Raw genomic sequence first — 20,015 nt, 5'->3', positions numbered from 1 at the left:
CAGACCACACTGACACCAGCCAGGCATCAGGACACTAACCACAGACCACACTGACACCAGCCAGGCATCAGGACACTAACCACAGACCATACTGACACCAGCCAGGCATCAGGACCCTGACCACACTGACACCAGCCAGGCATCAGGACCCGAACCACAGACCACACTGGCACCAGCCAGGCATCAGGACACTAACCACAGACCACACTGACACCACAGACCACACTGACACCAGCCAGGCATCAGGACACTACCCACAGACCACACTGACACCAGCCAGGCATCAGGACACAAACCACAGACCACACTGACACCAGCCAGGCATCAGGACACAAACCACAGACCACACTGACAGCAGCCAGGCATCAGGACACTAACCACAGACCACACTGACACCAGCCAGGCATCAGGACACAAACCACAGACCACACTGACACCAGCCAGACATCAGCACCCTAACCACAGACCACACTGACACCACAGACCACACTGACACCACAGACCACACTCAATAAAAATCCATTAGGCCTATTCATTTACAATAATGATGAATCATTTTCCAAACATGACCCTCAAGGAAATGAACATCCGTATGCTTTTAAAATGTATTTTTTGCACGTACCTGTTGAGACTGGCAGTGGTAACCCAGACATGAAATATTGTGTGTGTGTGTGTGTGTGCGCGCGCGCGTTCTCCGATCCAGAGTGGTTGGGTCAGAAGTCAAATAAATGTAATGAAGAAGTGTGTCTGCAATAATGTAGCGATGCAATGCCTCCTCTTCCGTCTGCTACAAGCCTCCTCTGCCGCCTGCTACAAGCCTCCCCTTCCGTCTGCTACAAGCCTCCTCTTCCGCCTCCCCTGCCGCCTGCTACAAGCCTCCTCTTCCGCCTCCCCTGCCGCCTGCTACAAGCCTCCTCTTCCGCCTCCCCTGCCGCCTGCTACAAGCCTCCTCTTCCGCCTCCCCTGCCGTCTGCTACAAGCCTCCTCTTCCGCCTCCCCTGCCGCCTGCTACAAGCCTCCTCTTCCGCCTCCCCTGCCGCCTGCTACAAGCCTCCTCTTCCGCCTCCCCTGCCGCCTGCTACAAGCCTCCTCTTCCGCCTCCCCTGCCGCCTGCTACAAGCCTCCTCTTCCGCCTCCCCTGCCGCCTGCTACAAGCCTCCTCTTCCGCATCCCCTGCCGCCTGCTACAAGCCTCCTCTTCCGCCTCCCCTGCCGCCTGCTACAAGCCTCTGCCGTCTGCTACAAGCCTCCTCTTCCGCCTGCTTACAAGCCTCCCCTGCCGCCTGCTACAAGCCTCCTCTGCCGCCTGCTACAAGCCTCCCCTTCCGCCTGCTACAAGCCTCCCCTTCCGCCTGCTACAAGCCTCCCCTTCCGCCTGCTACAAGCCTCCTCTTCCGCCTGCTACAAGCCTCCCCTGCCGCCTGCAACAAGCCTCCCCTGCCGCCTGCTACAAGCCTCCCCTGCCGCCTGCTACAAGCCTCCCCTGCCGCCTGCTACAAGCCTCCCTTTCCGTCTGCTACAAGCCTCCCTTTCCGTCTGCTACAAGCCTCCCCTTCCGTCTGCTACAAGCCTCCTCTTCCGCCTCCCCTGCCGCCTGCTACAAGCCTCCTTTTCCGCCTGCTACAAGCCTCCTCTGCCGTCTGCTACAAGCCTCCTCTTCCGCCTGCTACAAGCCTCCCCTGCCGCCTGCTACAAGCCTCCTCTGCCGCCTGCTACAAGCCTCCCCTTCCACCTGCTACAAGCCTCCTCTGCCGCCTGCTACAAGCCTCCCCTTCCGTCTGCTACAAGCCTCCTCTGCCGCCTGCTACAAGCCTCCTCTGCCGCCTGCTACAAGCCTCCTCTGCCGCCTGCTACAAGCCTCCTCTGCTGCCTGCTACAAGCCTCCCCTTCCGCCTCCCCTGCCGCCTGCTACAAGCCTCCTCTTCCGCCTGCTACAAGCCTCCTCTGCCGTCTGCTACAAGCCTCCTCTTCCGCCTGCTACAAGCCTCCCCTGCCGCCTGCTACAAGCCTCCTCTGCCGCCTGCTACAAGCCTCCCCTTCCGCCTGCTACAAGCCTCCTCTGCCGCCTGCTACAAGCCTCCCCTTCCGTCTGCTACAAGCCTCCTCTGCCGCCTGCTACAAGCCTCCTCTGCCGCCTGCTACAAGCCTCCTCTGCCGCCTGCTACAAGCCTCCCCTTCCGCCTCCCCTGCCGCCTGCTACAAGCCTCCTCTTCCGCTTCCCCTGCCGCCTGCTACAAGCCTCCTCTTCCGCCTGCTACAAGCCTCCCCTTCCGCCTGCTACAAGCCTCCCCTGCCGCCTGCTACAAGCCTCCCCTTCCGCCTCCCCTGCCGCCTGCTACAAGCCTCCTCTTCCGCCTCCCCTGCCGCCTGCTACAAGCCTCCTCTGCCGTCTGCTACAAGCCTCCTCTTCCGCCTGCTACAAGCCTCCCCTTCCGCCTGCTACAAGCCTCCTCTGCCGCCTGCTACAAGCCTCCCCTTCCGTCTGCTACAAGCCTCCCCTTCCGTCTGCTACAAGCCTCCTCTGCCGCCTGCTACAAGCCTCCTCTGCCGCCTGCTACAAGCCTCCCCTTCCGTCTGCTACAAGCCTCCTCTTCCGCCTCCCCTGCCGCCTGCTACAAGCCTCCTCTTCCGCCTCCCCTGCCGTCTGCTACAAGCCTCCTCTTCCGCCTGCTACAAGCCTCCCCTTCCGCCTGCTACAAGCCTCCCCTTCCGCCTGCTACAAGCCTCCCCTGCCGCCTGCTACAAGCCTCCCCTGCCGCCTGCTACAAGCCTCCCCTTCCGTCTGCTACAAGCCTCCTCTGCCGTCTGCTACAAGCCTCCTCTGCCGTCTGCTACAAGCCTCCTCTGCCGTCTGCTACAAGCCTCCCCTGCCGTCTGCTACAAGCCTCCCCTGCCGTCTGCTACAAGCCTCCCCTGCCGCCTGCTACAAGCATCCCCTGCCGCCTGCTACAAGCCTCCCCTGCCGCCTGCTACAAGCCTCCCCTGCCGCCTGCTACAAGCCTCCCCTGCCGCCTGCTACAAGCCTCCTCTGCCGCCTGCTACAAGCCTCCTCTTCCGCCTGCTACAAGCCTCCTCTTCCGTCTGCTACAAGCCTCCTCTTCCGCCTCCCCTGCCGCCTGCTACAAGCCTCCTCTGCCGTCTGCTACAAGCCTCCTCTGCCGTCTGCTACAAGCCTCCTCTGCCGTCTGCTTACCAGCCTCCCCTTCCGTCTGCTTACAAGCCTCCCCTGCCGCCTGCTACAAGCCTCCCCTGCCGCCTGCTACAAGCCTCCTCTGCCGCCTGCTACAAGCCTCCTCTTCCGCCTGCTACAAGCCTCCTCTTCCGTCTGCTACAAGCCTCCTCTTCCGCCTCCCCTGCCGCCTGCTACAAGCCTCCTCTGCCGTCTGCTACAAGCCTCCTCTGCCGTCTGCTACAAGCCTCCTCTGCCGTCTGCTTACCAGCCTCCCCTTCCGTCTGCTTACAAGCCTCCCCTGCCGCCTGCTACAAGCCTCCCCTGCCGCCTGCTACAAGCCTCCCCTGCCGCCTGCTACAAGCCTCCTCTGCCGCCTGCTACAAGCCTCCTCTTCCGCCTGCTACAAGCCTCCTCTGCCGTCTGCTACAAGCCTCCTCTGCCGTCTGCTACAAGCCTCCTCTGCCGTCTGCTTACCAGCCTCCCCTTCCGTCTGCTTACAAGCCTCCCCTGCCGCCTGCTACAAGCCTCCCCTGCCGCCTGCTACAAGCCTCCCCTGCCGCCTGCTACAAGCCTCCTCTGCCGCCTGCTACAAGCCTCCTCTGCCGCCTGCTACAAGCCTCCTCTGCCGCCTGCTACAAGCCTCCCCTGCCGCCTGCTACAAGCCTCCTCTGCCGCCTGCTACAAGCCTCCCCTGCCGCCTGCTACAAGCCTCCCCTGCCGCCTGCTACAAGCCTCCTCTGCCGCCTGCTACAAGCCTCCTCTGCCGCCTGCTACAAGCCTCCCCTTCCGCCTGCTACAAGCCTCCCCTGCCGCCTGCTACAAGCCTCCCCTGCCGCCTGCTACAAGCCTCCCCTTCCGCCTGCTACAAGCCTCCTCTGCAGCCTCCCCTTCCGCCTCCCCTGCCGCCTGCTACAAGCCTCCTCTTCCGCCTCCCCTGCCGCCTGCTACAAGCCTCCTCTTCCGCCTCCCCTGCCGTCTGCTACAAGCCTCCTCTTCCGCCTGCTACAAGCCTCCCCTTCCGCCTGCTACAAGCCTCCCCTTCCGCCTGCTACAAGCCTCCCCTTCCGCCTGCTACAAGCCTCCCCTGCCGCCTGCTACAAGCCTCCCCTGCCGCCTGCTACAAGCCTCCCCTGCCGCCTGCTACAAGCCTCCCCTGCCGCCTGCTACAAGCCTCCCCTGCCGCCTGCTACAAGCCTCCCCTGCCGCCTGCTACAAGCCTCCTCTGCCGCCTGCTACAAGCCTCCTCTGCCGCCTGCTACAAGCCTCCCCTGCCGCCTGCTACAAGGCTCCCCTGCCGCCTGCTACAAGCCTCCCTGCCGCCTGCTACAAGCCTCCTCTGCCGCCTGCTACAAGCCTCCTCTGCCGCCTGCTACAAGCCTCCTCTGCCGCCTGCTACAAGCCTCCCCTGCCGCCTGCTACAAGCCTCCCCTGCCGCCTGTCATTACTGAGACTGTAAAACCATGGTCACTAGAGACACAACCTGTCATTACTGAGACTGTAAAACCATGGTCACTAGAGACACAACCTGTCATTACTGAGACTGTAAAACCATGGTCACTAGAGACACAACCTGTCATTACTGAGACTGTAAAACCATGGTCACTAGAGACACAACCTGTCACTACTGAGACTAGGAAACCATGGTCATGAGAAGCTCAGGAAAGGACATTGGGAACAGAGAGACAGACAAAATTCACAGAAATAATGAATGAAACCTCCAGAACAACATCAGGAGTCAAGGCTTTCCCCTCAAATTGAATCAATAGTTGTTTTTTTCAACTGGCACACAAACACACTTGGTCGCTAGGTCACTGTTCCACATCTATCCTATTAGTTAATGTGTCACTCTAACCCCACAGAGACATGTCACTGGCCCTGTCTGCTAGTAACACTGACTAACAGGGTTACACTATGAGGAGAGGAGAGGAGGCTCTTAATGATTCATCATGACTCACCAGTAGGGAAAAGCGTGAGAGCGAGAGAGAGAGAGATCAATCACGAAAGAGGGAAGGACATTCAAAGGAGGAGAGGAATAGGCTAAAGACTAGGCTATAAACTTAACTATCTCGCTACCTCTAGGGTAGAGGTAGTGAGGTGGTTCAGATCCCCCTCTACCCTAGAGGTAGTGAGGTGGTTCAGATCCCCCTCTACCCTAGAGGTAGTGAGGTGGTTCAGATCCCCCTCTACCCTAGAGGTAGTGAGGTGGTTCAGATCCCCCTCTACCCTAGAGGTAGTGAGGTGGTTCAGATCCCCCTCTACCCTAGAGGTAGTTTTACCTACTGTAGACTTACATTCAGTCAGAAAGTATTCTGTGGAGATGGGAGAATGTTCCAGAAGGACAACCATCTCTGCAGCACTCCACCAATCAGGCCTTCATGGTAGAGTGGCTAGGCGGAAGCCACTCCTCAGTAAAAGACACATGACAGCCCGCTTGGAGTTTGCCAAAGGGCATCTAAGGACTCTCAGACCGTGAGAAACAAGATTCTCTGGTCTGAGGAAACCAAGATTGAACACTTTGGCCTGAATGCCAAGCGTCACGTCTGGAGGAAACCTGGCACCATGCCTACGGTGAAGCATGGTGGGGGCAGCATCATGCTGTGGGGATGTTTCTCAGCAACAGGGACAGGGAGATTAGTCAGGATCGAGGGAATGACAAACAGAGCAAAGTACAGAGAGATTCTTGATGAAAACCTGCTTCAGAGTGCTCAGGACCTCAGACTGGGGTGGAGGTTCACCTTCCAAAAGGACAATGACCCAAAGTCTCTGAATGTCCTTGAGTGGCCCAGCCAGAGCCCGGACTTGAACCCGATCGAACATCTCTGTAGAGACGTGAAAAAAGCTGCGCAGCGACGCTCCCCATGCAACCTGACAGAGCTTGAGAGGATCTGCAGAGAAGACTGGGAGAAACTCCCCAAATTACAGGTGTGCCAAGCTTGTAGTGTCATACCCAAGAAGACTCGAGGCTGTAATCACTGCCAAAAGGGTGCTTCAACAAAGTACTGAGTAAAGGGTCTGAATACTTATGTAAATGTGATATTTCAATTTTCTTATTTTTAGAAAATGTGCAAGCAAAAAAAACAAGGAGAGGAGAGGCAGTGTGTCTGGGGGGGAGGAGAGGCAGTGTGTCTGGGGGGGAGGAGAGGCAGTGTGTCTGGGGGGGGGGGAGAGGCAGTGTGTCTGGGGGGGGGGGGAGAGGCAGTGTGTCTGGGGGGGGAGGAGAGGCAGTGTGTCTGGGGGGGGAGGAGAGGCAGTGTGTCTGGGGGGGGAGGAGAGGCAGTGTGTCTGGGGGGGGAGGAGAGGCAGTGTGTCTGGGGGGGGTGGAGAAGCAGTGTGTCTGGGGGGAGGCGAGGCAGTGTGTCTGGGGGGGAGGAGAGGCAGTGTGTCTGGGGGGGAGGAGAGGCAGTGTGTCTGGGGGGGGGAGAGGCAGTGTGTCTGGGGGGGGGAGAGGCAGTGTGTCTGGGGGGAGGAGAGGCAGTGTGTCTGGGGGGGAGGAGAGGCAGTGTGTCTGGGGGGGGAGGAGAGGCAGTGTGTCTGGGGGGGGAGGAGAGGCAGTGTGTCTGGGGGGGGAGGAGAGGCAGTGTGTCTGGGGGGGAGGAGAGGCAGTATGTCGGGGGGGGAGGAGAGGCAGTGCGTCGGGGGGGAGGAGAGGCAGTGTGTCTGGGGGGGAGGGGGAGAGGCAGTGTGTCTGGGGGGGAGGGGGAGAGGCAGTGTGTCTGGGGGGGAGGGGGAGAGGCAGTGTGTCTGGGGGGGAGGGGGAGAGGCAGTGTGTCTGGGGGGGAGGGGAGAGGCAGTGTGTCTGGGGGGGGGGGGGGGGGCAGTGTGTCTGGGGGGGGGGGGGAGAGGCAGTGTGTCTGGGGGGGGGGGGAGAGGCAGTGTGTCTGGGGGGGAGGGGGAGAGGCAGTGTGTCTGGGGGGGAGGGGGAGAGGCAGTGTGCCTGGGGGGGAGGGGGAGAGGCAGTGTGTCTGGGGGGGAGGGGGAGAGGCAGTGTGTCTGGGGGGGAGGGGGAGAGGCAGTGTGTCTGGGGGGGAGGGGGAGAGGCAGTGTGTCTGGGGGGAGAGGCAGTGTGTCTGGGGGGGCGGGGAGAGGCAGTGTGTCTGGGGGGGCGGGGAGAGGCAGTGTGTCTGGGGGGGAGGAGAGGCAGTGTGTCTGGGGGGGGAGGAGAGGCAGTGTGTCTGGGGGGGGAGGAGAGGCAGTGTGTCTGGGGGGGAGGAGAGGCAGTGTGTCTGGGGGGGGGGAGAGGCAGTGTGTCTGGGGGGGGAGAGGCAGTGTGTCTGGGGGGGGGATGAGGGGCAGTGTGTCTGGGGGGGAGGAGAGGCAGTGTGTCTGGGGGGGGGAGGAGAGGCAGTGTGTCTGGGGGGGGGGAGGAGAGGCAGTGTGTCTGGGGGGGAGGAGAGGCAGTGTGTCTGGGGGGGAGGAGAGGCAGTGTGTCGGGGGGGGAGGAGAGGCAGTGTGTCGGGGGGGGAGGAGAGGCAGTGTGTCGGGGGGGGAGGAGAGGCAGTGTGTCGGGGGGGGAGGAGAGGCAGTGTGTCGGGGGGGGAGGGGGAGAGGCAGTGTGTCGGGGGGGGAGGGGGAGAGGCAGTGTGTCTGGGGGGGGAGAGGCAGTGTGTCTGGGGGGGGAGAGGCAGTGTGTCTGGGGGGGAGAGGCAGTGTGTCGGGGGGGGAGGGGGAGAGGCAGTGTGTCGGGGGGGGAGGGGGAGAGGCAGTGTGTCTGGGGGGGAGGGGGAGAGGCAGTGTGTCTGGGGGGGGAGTGGGAGAGGCAGTGTGTCTGGGGGGGGAGGGGGAGAGGCAGTGTGTCTGGGGGGGAGGGGGAGAGGCAGTGTGTCTGGGGGGGAGGGGGAGAGGCAGTGTGTCTGGGGGGAGAGGCAGTGTGTCTGGGGGGGCGGGGAGAGGCAGTGTGTCTGGGGGGGCGGGGAGAGGCAGTGTGTCTGGGGGGGGGGGGGGGGGGCAGTGTGTCTGGGGGGGGGGCAGTGTGTCTGGGGGGGAGGGGGCAGTGTGTCTGGGGGGAGAGGCAGTGTCTCTGGGAGGGGGAGAGGCAGTGTGTCTGGGAGGGGGAGAGGCAGTGTCTCTGGGAGGGGGAGAGGCAGTGTCTCTGGGAGGGGGAGAGGCAGTGTCTCTGGGAGGGGGAGAGGCAGTGTCTCTGGGAGGGGGAGAGGCAGTGTCTCTGGGAGGGGGAGAGGCAGTGTCTCTGGGAGGGGGAGAGGCAGTGTCTCTGGGAGGGGGAGAGGCAGTGTCTCTGGGAGGGGGAGAGGCAGTGTCTCTGGGAGGGGGAGAGGCAGTGTCTCTGGGAGGGGGAGAGGCAGTGTCTCTGGGAGGGGGAGAGGCAGTGTCTCTGGGAGGGGGAGAGGCAGTGTCTCTGGGAGGGGGAGAGGCAGTGTCTCTGGGAGGGGGAGAGGCAGTGTCTCTGGGAGGGGGAGAGGCAGTGTCTCTGGGAGGGGGAGAGGCAGTGTCTCTGGGAGGGGGAGAGGCAGTGTCTCTGGGAGGGGGAGAGGCAGTGTCTCTGGGAGGGGGAGAGGCAGTGTCTCTGGGAGGGGGAGAGGCAGTGTCTCTGGGAGGGGGAGAGGCAGTGTCTCTGGGAGGGGAAGAGGCAGTGTCTCTGGGAGGGGAAGAGGCAGTGTCTCTGGGAGGGGGAGAGGCAGTGTCTCTGGGAGGGGGAGAGGCAGTGTCTCTGGGAGGGGGAGAGGCAGTGTCTCTGGGAGGGGGAGAGGCAGTGTCTCTGGGAGGGGGAGAGGCAGTGTCTCTGGGGGGGAGGGGGAGAGGCAGTGTCTCTGGGGGGGAGGGGGAGAGGCAGTGTGTCTGGGGGGGAGGGGGAGAGGCAGTGTGTCTGGGGGGGAGGGGGAGAGGCAGTGTGTCTGGGGGGAGAGGCAGTGTGTCTGGGGGGGCGGGGAGAGGCAGTGTGTCTGGGGGGGAGGAGAGGCAGTGTGTCTGGGGGGGAGGAGAGGCAGTGTGTCTGGGGGGGGAGGAGAGGCAGTGTGTCTGGGGGGGGAGGAGAGGCAGTGTGTCTGGGGGGGAGGAGAGGCAGTGTGTCTGGGGGGGGGGAGAGGCAGTGTGTCTGGGGGGGGAGAGGCAGTGTGTCTGGGGGGGGATGAGGGGCAGTGTGTCTGGGGGGGAGGAGAGGCAGTGTGTCTGGGGGGGGGGAGGAGAGGCAGTGTGTCTGGGGGGGGGAGGAGAGGCAGTGTGTCTGGGGGGGAGGAGAGGCAGTGTGTCTGGGGGGGAGGAGAGGCAGTGTGTCGGGGGGGGAGGAGAGGCAGTGTGTCGGGGGGGGAGGAGAGGCAGTGTGTCGGGGGGGGAGGAGAGGCAGTGTGTCGGGGGGGGAGGAGAGGCAGTGTGTCGGGGGGGGGAGGAGAGGCAGTGTGTCGGGGGGGGAGGGGGAGAGGCAGTGTGTCGGGGGGGGAGGGGGAGAGGCAGTGTGTCTGGGGGGGGAGAGGCAGTGTGTCTGGGGGGGGAGAGGCAGTGTGTCTGGGGGGGAGAGGCAGTGTGTCGGGGGGGGAGGGGGAGAGGCAGTGTGTCGGGGGGGGGAGGGGGAGAGGCAGTGTGTCTGGGGGGGAGGGGGAGAGGCAGTGTGTCTGGGGGGGGAGTGGGAGAGGCAGTGTGTCTGGGGGGGGAGGGGGAGAGGCAGTGTGTCTGGGGGGGAGGGGGAGAGGCAGTGTGTCTGGGGGGGAGGGGGAGAGGCAGTGTGTCTGGGGGGAGAGGCAGTGTGTCTGGGGGGGCGGGGAGAGGCAGTGTGTCTGGGGGGGCGGGGAGAGGCAGTGTGTCTGGGGGGGGGGGGGGGGCAGTGTGTCTGGGGGGGGGGCAGTGTGTCTGGGGGGGAGGGGGCAGTGTGTCTGGGGGGAGAGGCAGTGTCTCTGGGAGGGGGAGAGGCAGTGTGTCTGGGAGGGGGAGAGGCAGTGTCTCTGGGAGGGGGAGAGGCAGTGTCTCTGGGAGGGGGAGAGGCAGTGTCTCTGGGAGGGGGAGAGGCAGTGTCTCTGGGAGGGGGAGAGGCAGTGTCTCTGGGAGGGGGAGAGGCAGTGTCTCTGGGAGGGGGAGAGGCAGTGTCTCTGGGAGGGGGAGAGGCAGTGTCTCTGGGAGGGGGAGAGGCAGTGTCTCTGGGAGGGGGAGAGGCAGTGTCTCTGGGAGGGGGAGAGGCAGTGTCTCTGGGAGGGGGAGAGGCAGTGTCTCTGGGAGGGGGAGAGGCAGTGTCTCTGGGAGGGGGAGAGGCAGTGTCTCTGGGAGGGGGAGAGGCAGTGTCTCTGGGAGGGGGAGAGGCAGTGTCTCTGGGAGGGGGAGAGGCAGTGTCTCTGGGAGGGGGAGAGGCAGTGTCTCTGGGAGGGGGAGAGGCAGTGTCTCTGGGAGGGGGAGAGGCAGTGTCTCTGGGAGGGGGAGAGGCAGTGTCTCTGGGAGGGGGAGAGGCAGTGTCTCTGGGAGGGGGAGAGGCAGTGTCTCTGGGAGGGGAAGAGGCAGTGTCTCTGGGAGGGGAAGAGGCAGTGTCTCTGGGAGGGGGAGAGGCAGTGTCTCTGGGAGGGGGAGAGGCAGTGTCTCTGGGAGGGGGAGAGGCAGTGTCTCTGGGAGGGGGAGAGGCAGTGTCTCTGGGAGGGGGAGAGGCAGTGTCTCTGGGAGGGGGAGAGGCAGTGTCTCTGGGGGGGAGGGGGAGAGGCAGTGTCTCTGGGGGGGAGGGGGAGAGGCAGTGTGTCTGGGGGGGAGGGGGAGAGGCAGTGTGTCTGGGGGGGAGGGGGAGAGGCAGTGTGTCTGGGGGGGAGGGGGAGAGGCAGTGTGTCTGGGGGGGCGGGGAGAGGCAGTGTGTCTGGGGGGGAGGAGAGGCAGTGTGTCTGGGGGGGAGGAGAGGCAGTGTGTCTGGGGGGGGAGGAGAGGCAGTGTGTCTGGGGGGGGAGGAGAGGCAGTGTGTCTGGGGGGGGAGGAGAGGCAGTGTGTCTGGGGGGGAGGAGAGGCAGTGTGTCTGGGGGGGGGGAGAGGCAGTGTGTCTGGGGGGGGAGAGGCAGTGTGTCTGGGGGGGGATGAGGGGCAGTGTGTCTGGGGGGGAGGAGAGGCAGTGTGTCTGGGGGGGGGGAGGAGAGGCAGTGTGTCTGGGGGGGGGAGGAGAGGCAGTGTGTCTGGGGGGGAGGAGAGGCAGTGTGTCTGGGGGGGAGGAGAGGCAGTGTGTCGGGGGGGGAGGAGAGGCAGTGTGTCGGGGGGGGAGGAGAGGCAGTGTGTCGGGGGGGGAGGAGAGGCAGTGTGTCGGGGGGGGAGGAGAGGCAGTGTGTCGGGGGGGGGAGGAGAGGCAGTGTGTCGGGGGGGGAGGGGGAGAGGCAGTGTGTCTGGGGGGGGAGAGGCAGTGTGTCTGGGGGGGGAGAGGCAGTGTGTCTGGGGGGGGAGAGGCAGTGTGTCTGGGGGGGGAGAGGCAGTGTGTCTGGGGGGGGAGAGGCAGTGTGTCTGGGGGGGGAGAGGCAGTGTGTCTGGGGGGGAGGGGGAGAGGCAGTGTGTCGGGGGGGGAGGGGGAGAGGCAGTGTGTCGGGGGGGGAGGGGGAGAGGCAGTGTGTCTGGGGGGGAGGGGGAGAGGCAGTGTGTCTGGGGGGGGAGTGGGAGAGGCAGTGTGTCTGGGGGGGGAGGGGGAGAGGCAGTGTGTCTGGGGGGGAGGGGGAGAGGCAGTGTGTCTGGGGCGAGAGGCAGTGTGTCTGGGGGGAGAGGCAGTGTGTCTGGGGGGAGAGGCAGTGTGTCTGGGGGGGCGGGGAGAGGCAGTGTGTCTGGGGGGGCGGGGAGAGGCAGTGTGTCTGGGGGGGGGGGGGGGGCAGTGTGTCTGGGGGGGGGGCAGTGTGTCTGGGGGGGAGGGGGCAGTGTGTCTGGGGGGAGAGGCAGTGTCTCTGGGAGGGGGAGAGGCAGTGTGTCTGGGAGGGGGAGAGGCAGTGTCTCTGGGAGGGGGAGAGGCAGTGTCTCTGGGAGGGGGAGAGGCAGTGTCTCTGAGAGGGGGAGAGGCAGTGTCTCTGGGAGGGGGAGAGGCAGTGTCTCTGGGAGGGGGAGAGGCAGTGTCTCTGGGAGGGGGAGAGGCAGTGTCTCTGGGAGGGGGAGAGGCAGTGTCTCTGGGAGGGGGAGAGGCAGTGTCTCTGGGAGGGGGAGAGGCAGTGTCTCTGGGAGGGGGAGAGGCAGTGTCTCTGGGAGGGGGAGAGGCAGTGTCTCTGGGAGGGGGAGAGGCAGTGTCTCTGGGAGGGGGAGAGGCAGTGTCTCTGGGAGGGGGAGAGGCAGTGTCTCTGGGAGGGGGAGAGGCAGTGTCTCTGGGAGGGAGAGGCAGTGTCTCTGGGAGGGGGAGAGGCAGTGTCTCTGGGAGGGGGAGAGGCAGTGTCTCTGGGAGGGGGAGAGGCAGTGTCTCTGGGAGGGGGAGAGGCAGTGTCTCTGGGAGGGGAAGAGGCAGTGTCTCTGGGAGGGGGAGAGGCAGTGTCTCTGGGAGGGGAAGAGGCAGTGTCTCTGGGAGGGGGAGAGGCAGTGTCTCTGGGAGGGGGAGAGGCAGTGTCTCTGGGAGGGGGAGAGGCAGTGTCTCTGGGAGGGGGAGAGGCAGTGTCTCTGGGAGGGGGAGAGGCAGTGTCTCTGGGAGGGGGAGAGGCAGTGTCTCTGGGAGGGGGAGAGGCAGTGTCTCTGGGAGGGGGAGAGGCAGTGTCTCTGGGAGGGGGAGAGGCAGTGTCTCTGGGAGGGGGACAGGCAGTGTGTCTGGGGGAAGCGAAGTGAATTCCCCTCTGGGGCCAATTCATACAGTGATCTCTGGTGAAACAGAGTCGTAAATTGTTTCCAGTGTTTTCTCCTCTCTCCTCCCCACTATTCTCCTCAGCTTAATTGGCACTTACACAGGTCTGACAATAGCCTCACTCTCGTGAGATCCAAGGCCCCTCAGACAGAGTCTGATGGTGCGTACACACACACACAAACACCCACCCACCCCACTCCTCTTCTCACATGAGATAACGAACACCGACAGCAAATCTGCTCCAACACCTTAAAGGAAAAAACACAATCAAAATGTAGGTGTGGTAAGGTTCTTCATTCATTCACCATTGGTCAGTTCCATCCTATCAACAGTCTCTCCTGCACCGCCACCCCTCCCTCCACCATCAGGGACAGCGGCTCAGTGATTAGCAGGTGTGCAGAAAGAGTGAGGTAGAGGTGATATTCAGACAGGGAAAGTCAACGACACCCCTAGCAGGCTATATAAATAACTAGAACCCCTCTCCTGGTTGCTGTTTTTACTTGGTGAAAAATAGTTTGTAAAAAACAACAGCCATTAAATCAAATGGGCTTGATTGATTATTTTACCGTCAAGGACCAATCTGGAAATTAGTGTTTTAATTAATACTTCTTAGTGTTATCATCCGGGAACACATTATTATTGTGTAGGTTTTTACCCAAATCAAATCAATTGTCATACACACACAGATGTATTAATCAGGGGACTGGGATTTTCTCAGTGCTTAACAACACAGAGTCTATACATGACACTGCAATGAAATGCCTCGTCTCTCTCTCGAACACCATCCCACAAATCCTTGGAGAACCCAGGACACACCATGGTCCTACCATGTGTCCTCTCTTTCGGGTCCCACCAAAAGTATCACCTACACCAGCTATTGGAGAGTGGCTTTACAATGGAATTTGGAATTTGTTACCAGGTCGTTACCAGGTTGAAATTCAACATCATTCTTTCGACGGAGATTCATATCAGAGAGAATCCTCATGGATAAGTCAACCGTCCTGTATACATTTGCGCGTAATAGCGTTACGCGCAGTGAGGTGTCCAGTGCCCACATGCCAGCTGCTCGCCCATATGGTGATGAAAGCGCAATGGAAATGTGCAATTCCAGGAAAAACAAATGTGGAGTCTGGAGTGGCCATCTCGAACCTCTCTTCGCGGTGGACTGTGAAAATATAGCCCAGTTTCTCTCATTCATTGTCTATTGACAAAAATGCAGGCAACGCCTCGATAATCGGCGCTGGAGCTGTTATTTATGATAACATGTCTGTAATATGGGATAACATGGTCACACTGTATATATGTACCACCCCAGACCCCACCTCAAAAACTCATTTATAGGACCTTTTTCATTATAACCAGAAGCAATTGTGTCACCATAGGTTAATAATACAGTAAATAAGTTGTCATATCCAAAGTAAGCTAGATTGTTTTAAAAAATATATACTTTTTCCTCATCTAGTCCAATTTGACAACTGTTGCTTGGCACAATGTTTCCCACTAAGACATTCCCGCTAATTTATAATGTCCAGTTATTCCATCAAACGTTTGAATAGTCTACAATAGCCTACAGTCAGATGCAATTGCCACTGTGACCATTCCTTCTTCGATAACTATAAACGGACTATTTATAGATCGACCAAAAAAATAAGTGTCAACTCGCCTGTCGAAGTTCTTGCGTGCGGTCTTTCATCATCACTTATGTTACACTTTGTCCGACTCTCTCCGTAACGCCCCTTTATGAATGTGGTGGTGGTGATGGTTTCCCCGCTTATTCTTGATATTTTCTCAAATCTTCAAAAGAGCGGTGGCAAAAAAGAGCAGAAGGGTGTCCAAACGTCGAGTGCGCGCTTCAATCGGCTGCTGGATGGCAAGCTAGTAGCGTGATTTCCTCGTCCGTGTTTTTGGAAGGTGGGACTCCCTCGGGGTTGACGCGCTTGAAAGGTGAGGCTAGGCCACCCGTTTTTTCACACATGAATCCCCAGTGTTCATCGCAACAGATTATATCCCCATATCAAAATACATTCTGATGCAACATCTTTTTTTTACCCCTCCACTCAATCATTCAAATTGGCCTAAAAGACCACAGGCGATAACAAGGAATGGACACGGTTTAACACGTCGCCTAGACGACGATAACGCCCAAGTGAGCCTTGATAGTGGGGATGTCATTTCTGGAGGAAGCTATTTGTTGTGCACGAGCGGCCTCTATCGGTATAAAAGACAGCAGGGTTGAAATTATTGTCGAGCTGTCGCCTACTTTATTAATCGATTCCTAATGATTGCTACCCGATTACGTACGAACTAATCTATACATGCATTATGCATGTATCTTGTGCGAAATTATAAAATACATTACGCCATTAATACATCGTTTGGACTCATTACCAATGTCATGTGTCTGTGCAGTAGTGATCTCGTTCAGACACTTCCAACAGCATGGAGAAGAGCTGAGTCACGTGTAGAGAACATGTTTATTATTACAGAGATAAGACACGTGTTGTTCAGTTAATAACTGCATTCAGATGAACGAGACTATCGACAATGTAATACGGCATATCTCAAAATAATTACATGTAGCCCACATGCCTGGGATGACTAGTGGCCTCTAAATTACATGACTATTGATCTCTAAATTACATGACTATTCACTGGGATGACTGTTGGCCTCTAAATTAACTGACTATTGATCTCTAAATTACATGACTATTGGCCTCTAAATTGCATGACTATTCACTGGGATGACTATTGGCCTCTAAATTGCATGACTATTGATCTCTAAATTACATGACTATTCACTGGGATGACTGTTGGCCTCTAAATTACATGACTATTGATCTCTAAATTACATGACTATTGGCCTCTAAATTGCATGACTATTCACTGGGATGACTATTGGCCTCTAAATTGCATGACTATTGATCTCTAAATTACATGACTATTCACTGGGATGACTAGTGGCCTCTAAATTATATAACTAACCACTGGGATGACTATTGGCCTCTAAATTACATGACTATTCACTGGGATGACTGTTGGCCTCTAAATTACATGACTATTGATCTCTAAATTACATGACTATTCACTGGGATGACTATTGACCTCTAAATTGCATGACTATTCACTGGGATGACTGTTGGCCTCTAAATTACATGAATATTCACTGGGATGACTACTGCTACTGATTACATGACTACTGGCCTCTAAATTACATGACTACTGGCCTCTAAATTACATGACTAACCACTTGGATTGATATGGGCCTATGAAACAAATCTATCAAATCAAGTTTTATTTGTCACATGCCCTGAAATGGCTTCCTCTCAAGGCCTTTACCAACAGGTGTTGGTTGACCTTACCGTGAAATGTCTTCCTCACAAGGCCTTTACCAACAGGTGTTGGTTGACCTTACCGTGAAATGGCTTCCTCACAAGGCCTTTACCAACAGGTGTTGGTTGACCTTACCGTGAAATGGCTTCCTCTCAAGGCCTTTACCAACAGGTGTTGGTTGACCTTACCGTGAAATGGCTTCCTCACAAGGCCTTTACCAACAGGTGTTGGTTGATCTTACCGTGAAATGGCTTCCTCTCAAGGCCTTTACCAACAGGTGCAGTTAAAGACATGTTAGAGAACATGTTTAATTCAAGCTTTCAAACAAAAGGTCCACATCAAACATTTAAAATAGAATATGCAGCTCGAGGGGAAATGATCTAGTCCAGAAGAATGGGTCAAAGATCAGAGAGGGGAAATGATCTAGTCCAGAAGAATGGTTCAAAGATCAGAGAGGGGAAATGATCTAGTCCAGAAGAATGGGTCAAAGATCAGAGAGGGGAAATGATCTAGTCCAGAAGAATGGGTCAAAGATCAGAGAGGGGAAATGATCTAGTCCAGAAGAATGGGTCAAAGATCAGAGAGGGGAAATGATCTAGTCCAGAAGAATGGGTCAAAGATCAGAGAGGGGAAATGATCTAGTCCAGAAGAATGGGTCAAAGATCAGAGAGGGGAAATGATCTAGTCCAGAAGAATGGGTCAAAGATCAGAGAGGGGAAATGATCTAGTCCAGAAGAATGGGTCAAAGATCAGAGAGGGGAAATGATCTAGTCCAGAAGAATGGGTCAAAGATCAGAGAGGGGAAATGATCTAGTCCAGAAGAATGGGTCAAAGATCAGAGAGGGGAAATGATCTAGTCCAGAAGAATGGGTCAAAGATCAGAGAGGGGAATTTATTTTCTTTGCTGTCCATTTGCTGTTGATGTCCATCATGTCCTAGAGAGGGGCAAGTTTATGTCCAGAGGATTGGGACCATGTCCTAGAGAGGGGTCAGTTTATGTCCAGAGGATTGGGACCATGTCCTAGTGAGGGGCAAGTTTATGTCCAGAGGATTGGGACCATGTCCTAGAGAGGGCCCAGTTTCTGTCCAGAGGATTGGGACCATGTCCAAGAGGGGCCAGTTTATGTCCAGAGGATTGGGACCATGTCCTAGAGAGGGCCCAGTTTCTGTCCAGAGGATTGGGACCATGTCCAAGAGGGGCAAGTTTCTGTCCAGAGGATTGGGACCATGTCCTAGAGAGGGCCCAGTTTCTGTCCAGAGGATTGGGACCATGTCCTAGTGAGGGGCAAGTTTATGTCCAGAGGATTGGGACCATGTCCTAGAGAGGGCCCAGTTTCTGTCCAGAGGATTGGGACCATGTCCAAGAGGGGCCAGTTTATGTCCAGAGGATTGGGACCATGTCCTAGAGAGAGGCCAGTTTCTGTACAGAGGATAGGACCATGTCCTAGAGAGGGGCCAGTTTCTGTCCAGAGGATTGGGACCATGTCCTAGAGAGGGGACAGTTTCTGTCCAGAGGATTGGGACCATGTCCTAGAGAGGGGACAGTTTCTGTCCAGAGGATTGGGTCCATGTCCTAAAGATGGGCCAGTTTCTGTCCAGATTCTGTCCACAGGACAGTAGTATTCCATAAGGGTGAATCTCCAGGCCCGGAACACACAGGACTGACGGGTTCAGAAGTGAGTCCTTCTCTGCCGGGCAGTATACGCTGTGTCAGCTCGGACCTCCCTGAGAGACAGAACACACCACAGACAGTAAGAGACCAGTCTTTCTGTTACAGAGCCTACTGGCTTCATCCAAATGGGGTTGTAAGCTATATGAATGTAATAAGTTGATGGTACTAATGTTGAACTGTACAGGATCACCACCCAATGAGACAGTGTAGACAGAGGGGTACATACCTGCCCTGTCTTCTCAACGAGACAGTGTAGACAGAGGGGTACATACCTGCCCTGTCTTCTCAATGAGACAGTGTAGACAGAGGGGTACATACCTGCCCTGTCTTCTCAATGAGACAGTGTAGTCAGAGGGGTACATACCTGCCCTGTCTTCTCCTCCCCTCCAGGATCCAGTCTTTTCCCTTCTTTGCAGACTTGCCCTTCATGTTCTTAAAGCGAGATCTTCACGAAGACAAACAGGAAATGACCACCAGCAGACACAGGAAGGGATCGAGACACCTCAGCTCTAATCAACCTGTAGTTGTTTTTACTCAACTTGAACTTCAATCTGCTCTATGTCTCATGACAGATTGTACAGGACGTCACGCTGCTTGCTAAACGAGTACCACTTCCTCCTGATTCGGCTCATACCAAGGCTGGAACCCAGCAAACACTGCAAACCCAACAGAAGCGGCTGACCCAATTGCGCCACCTTAAAGCTAGCTATTCAGCAGGCGCAAGTGGAGACCCTACAGGCTGAGCAGTGAGTTTCCCAAATCCCCATCTGCTTGATCATGTGATGTCAGAAGGAGGAAAAGCTGCCGGGCAGTAACTGTAGTCAGGCAGGACGACAGCCCTCTATGTCCATCTGGGTCCTTCAACCTCATCAGGGCAGGGAAATGTGCCTGGCCTGACCTGAGGAAAAGACCTGTCCAATGTCATCCACCCAACTATCCTAGTACTTTCATTAATAGGTATTTTCTTTAACATAAGCAGTGTTTTAAGCATTAAAACATGTTTAAAGTTGACAATCTTATTAAATCACTTTACCTCCGTCCTGTGAATTGGACTTGATTTGGGACACTCCTGTCCATCGTCTCTGACCCCAACCCCTGAAAACACAAACCATCAGCGTTCAGCACTCAAGACTGCATAGTCTAATCGAAATAAAACCGCCCTGTTCTTTTCCTCACCTTGGGTAGGCTTCCTGAAAACCCAACCAACAGACACAGGAAGAACCTGAGGAGAAGGATGTCAGTTTGACATTCAAGCACCAACAACATTTTACACTTGAGTAATTTAGCAGACACTCTTATCCAGAGAGACTTGCAGTTAGCGCATTCATCTCAAGGTAACTAGGTGAGACAACCACATATGAGTCATACTAAAGTCAAACATTTCCTCATTAAAGCAGCTGTCAGCGGTCAGTGCAAAACGGATTTGTTTTATTTCTAGTGTGACCACCATAGAAGCTATCATTATGCACTTTAACTGGGGAGCGATGCTTACTGTTAGTATGACCACCATAGAAGCTATCATTATGCACTTTAACTGGGGAGCGATGCTTACTACTAGTATGACCACCATAGAAGCTATCATTATGCACTTTAACTGGGGAGCGATGCTTACTACTAGTATGACCACCATAGAAGCTATCATTATGCACTTTAACTGGGGAGCGATGCTTACTGCTAGTATGACCACCATAGAAGCTATCATTATGCACTTTAACTGGGGAGCGATGCTTACTACTAGTATGACCACCATAGAAGCTATCATTATGCACTTTAACTGGGGAGCGATGCTTACTGTTAGTATGACCACCATAGAAGCTATCATTATGCACTTTAACTGGGGAGCGATGCTTACTACTAGTATGACCACCATAGAAGCTATCATTATGCACTTTAACTGGGGAGCGATGCTTACTACTAGTATGACCACCATAGAAGCTATCATTATGCACTTTAACTGGGGAGCGATGCTTACTGTTAGTATGACCACCATAGAAGCTCTCATTATGCACTTTAACTGGGGAGCGATGCTTACTGCTAGTATGACCACCATAGAAGCTATCATTATGCACTTTAACTGGGGAGCGATGCTTACTGCTAGTATGACCACCATAGAAGCTATCATTATGCACTTTAACTGGG

At 57.1% G+C, this 20,015-nt stretch overlaps 1 protein-coding gene across 2 annotated transcripts in view; it reads right to left on the bottom strand.

Moving 5' to 3' along the window:
• Positions 1-15,010, bottom strand: part of LOC110508072 (syntaxin-1A) — a 190,720-nt gene extending 175,710 nt beyond the window's left edge. For both annotated transcript variants that reach the window (XM_036965669.1, XM_036965670.1), the window contains exon 1: positions 14,538-15,010. In XM_036965669.1, coding sequence (XP_036821564.1) covers positions 14,538-14,570 — 33 coding nt within the window. In that variant the 5' untranslated portion in view covers positions 14,571-15,010. The remainder of the gene's footprint in view (positions 1-14,537) is intronic.
• Between the last annotated feature and the right edge of the window lie 5,005 nt (positions 15,011-20,015).

Source organism: Oncorhynchus mykiss, chromosome 27, assembly GCF_013265735.2.
Source record: "Oncorhynchus mykiss isolate Arlee chromosome 27, USDA_OmykA_1.1, whole genome shotgun sequence".
NCBI lineage: Eukaryota > Metazoa > Chordata > Actinopteri > Salmoniformes > Salmonidae > Oncorhynchus > Oncorhynchus mykiss.
The sequence above is the reverse complement of the archived record's forward strand: the minus strand, read 5'-3'. Positions and strand labels throughout refer to the sequence as shown.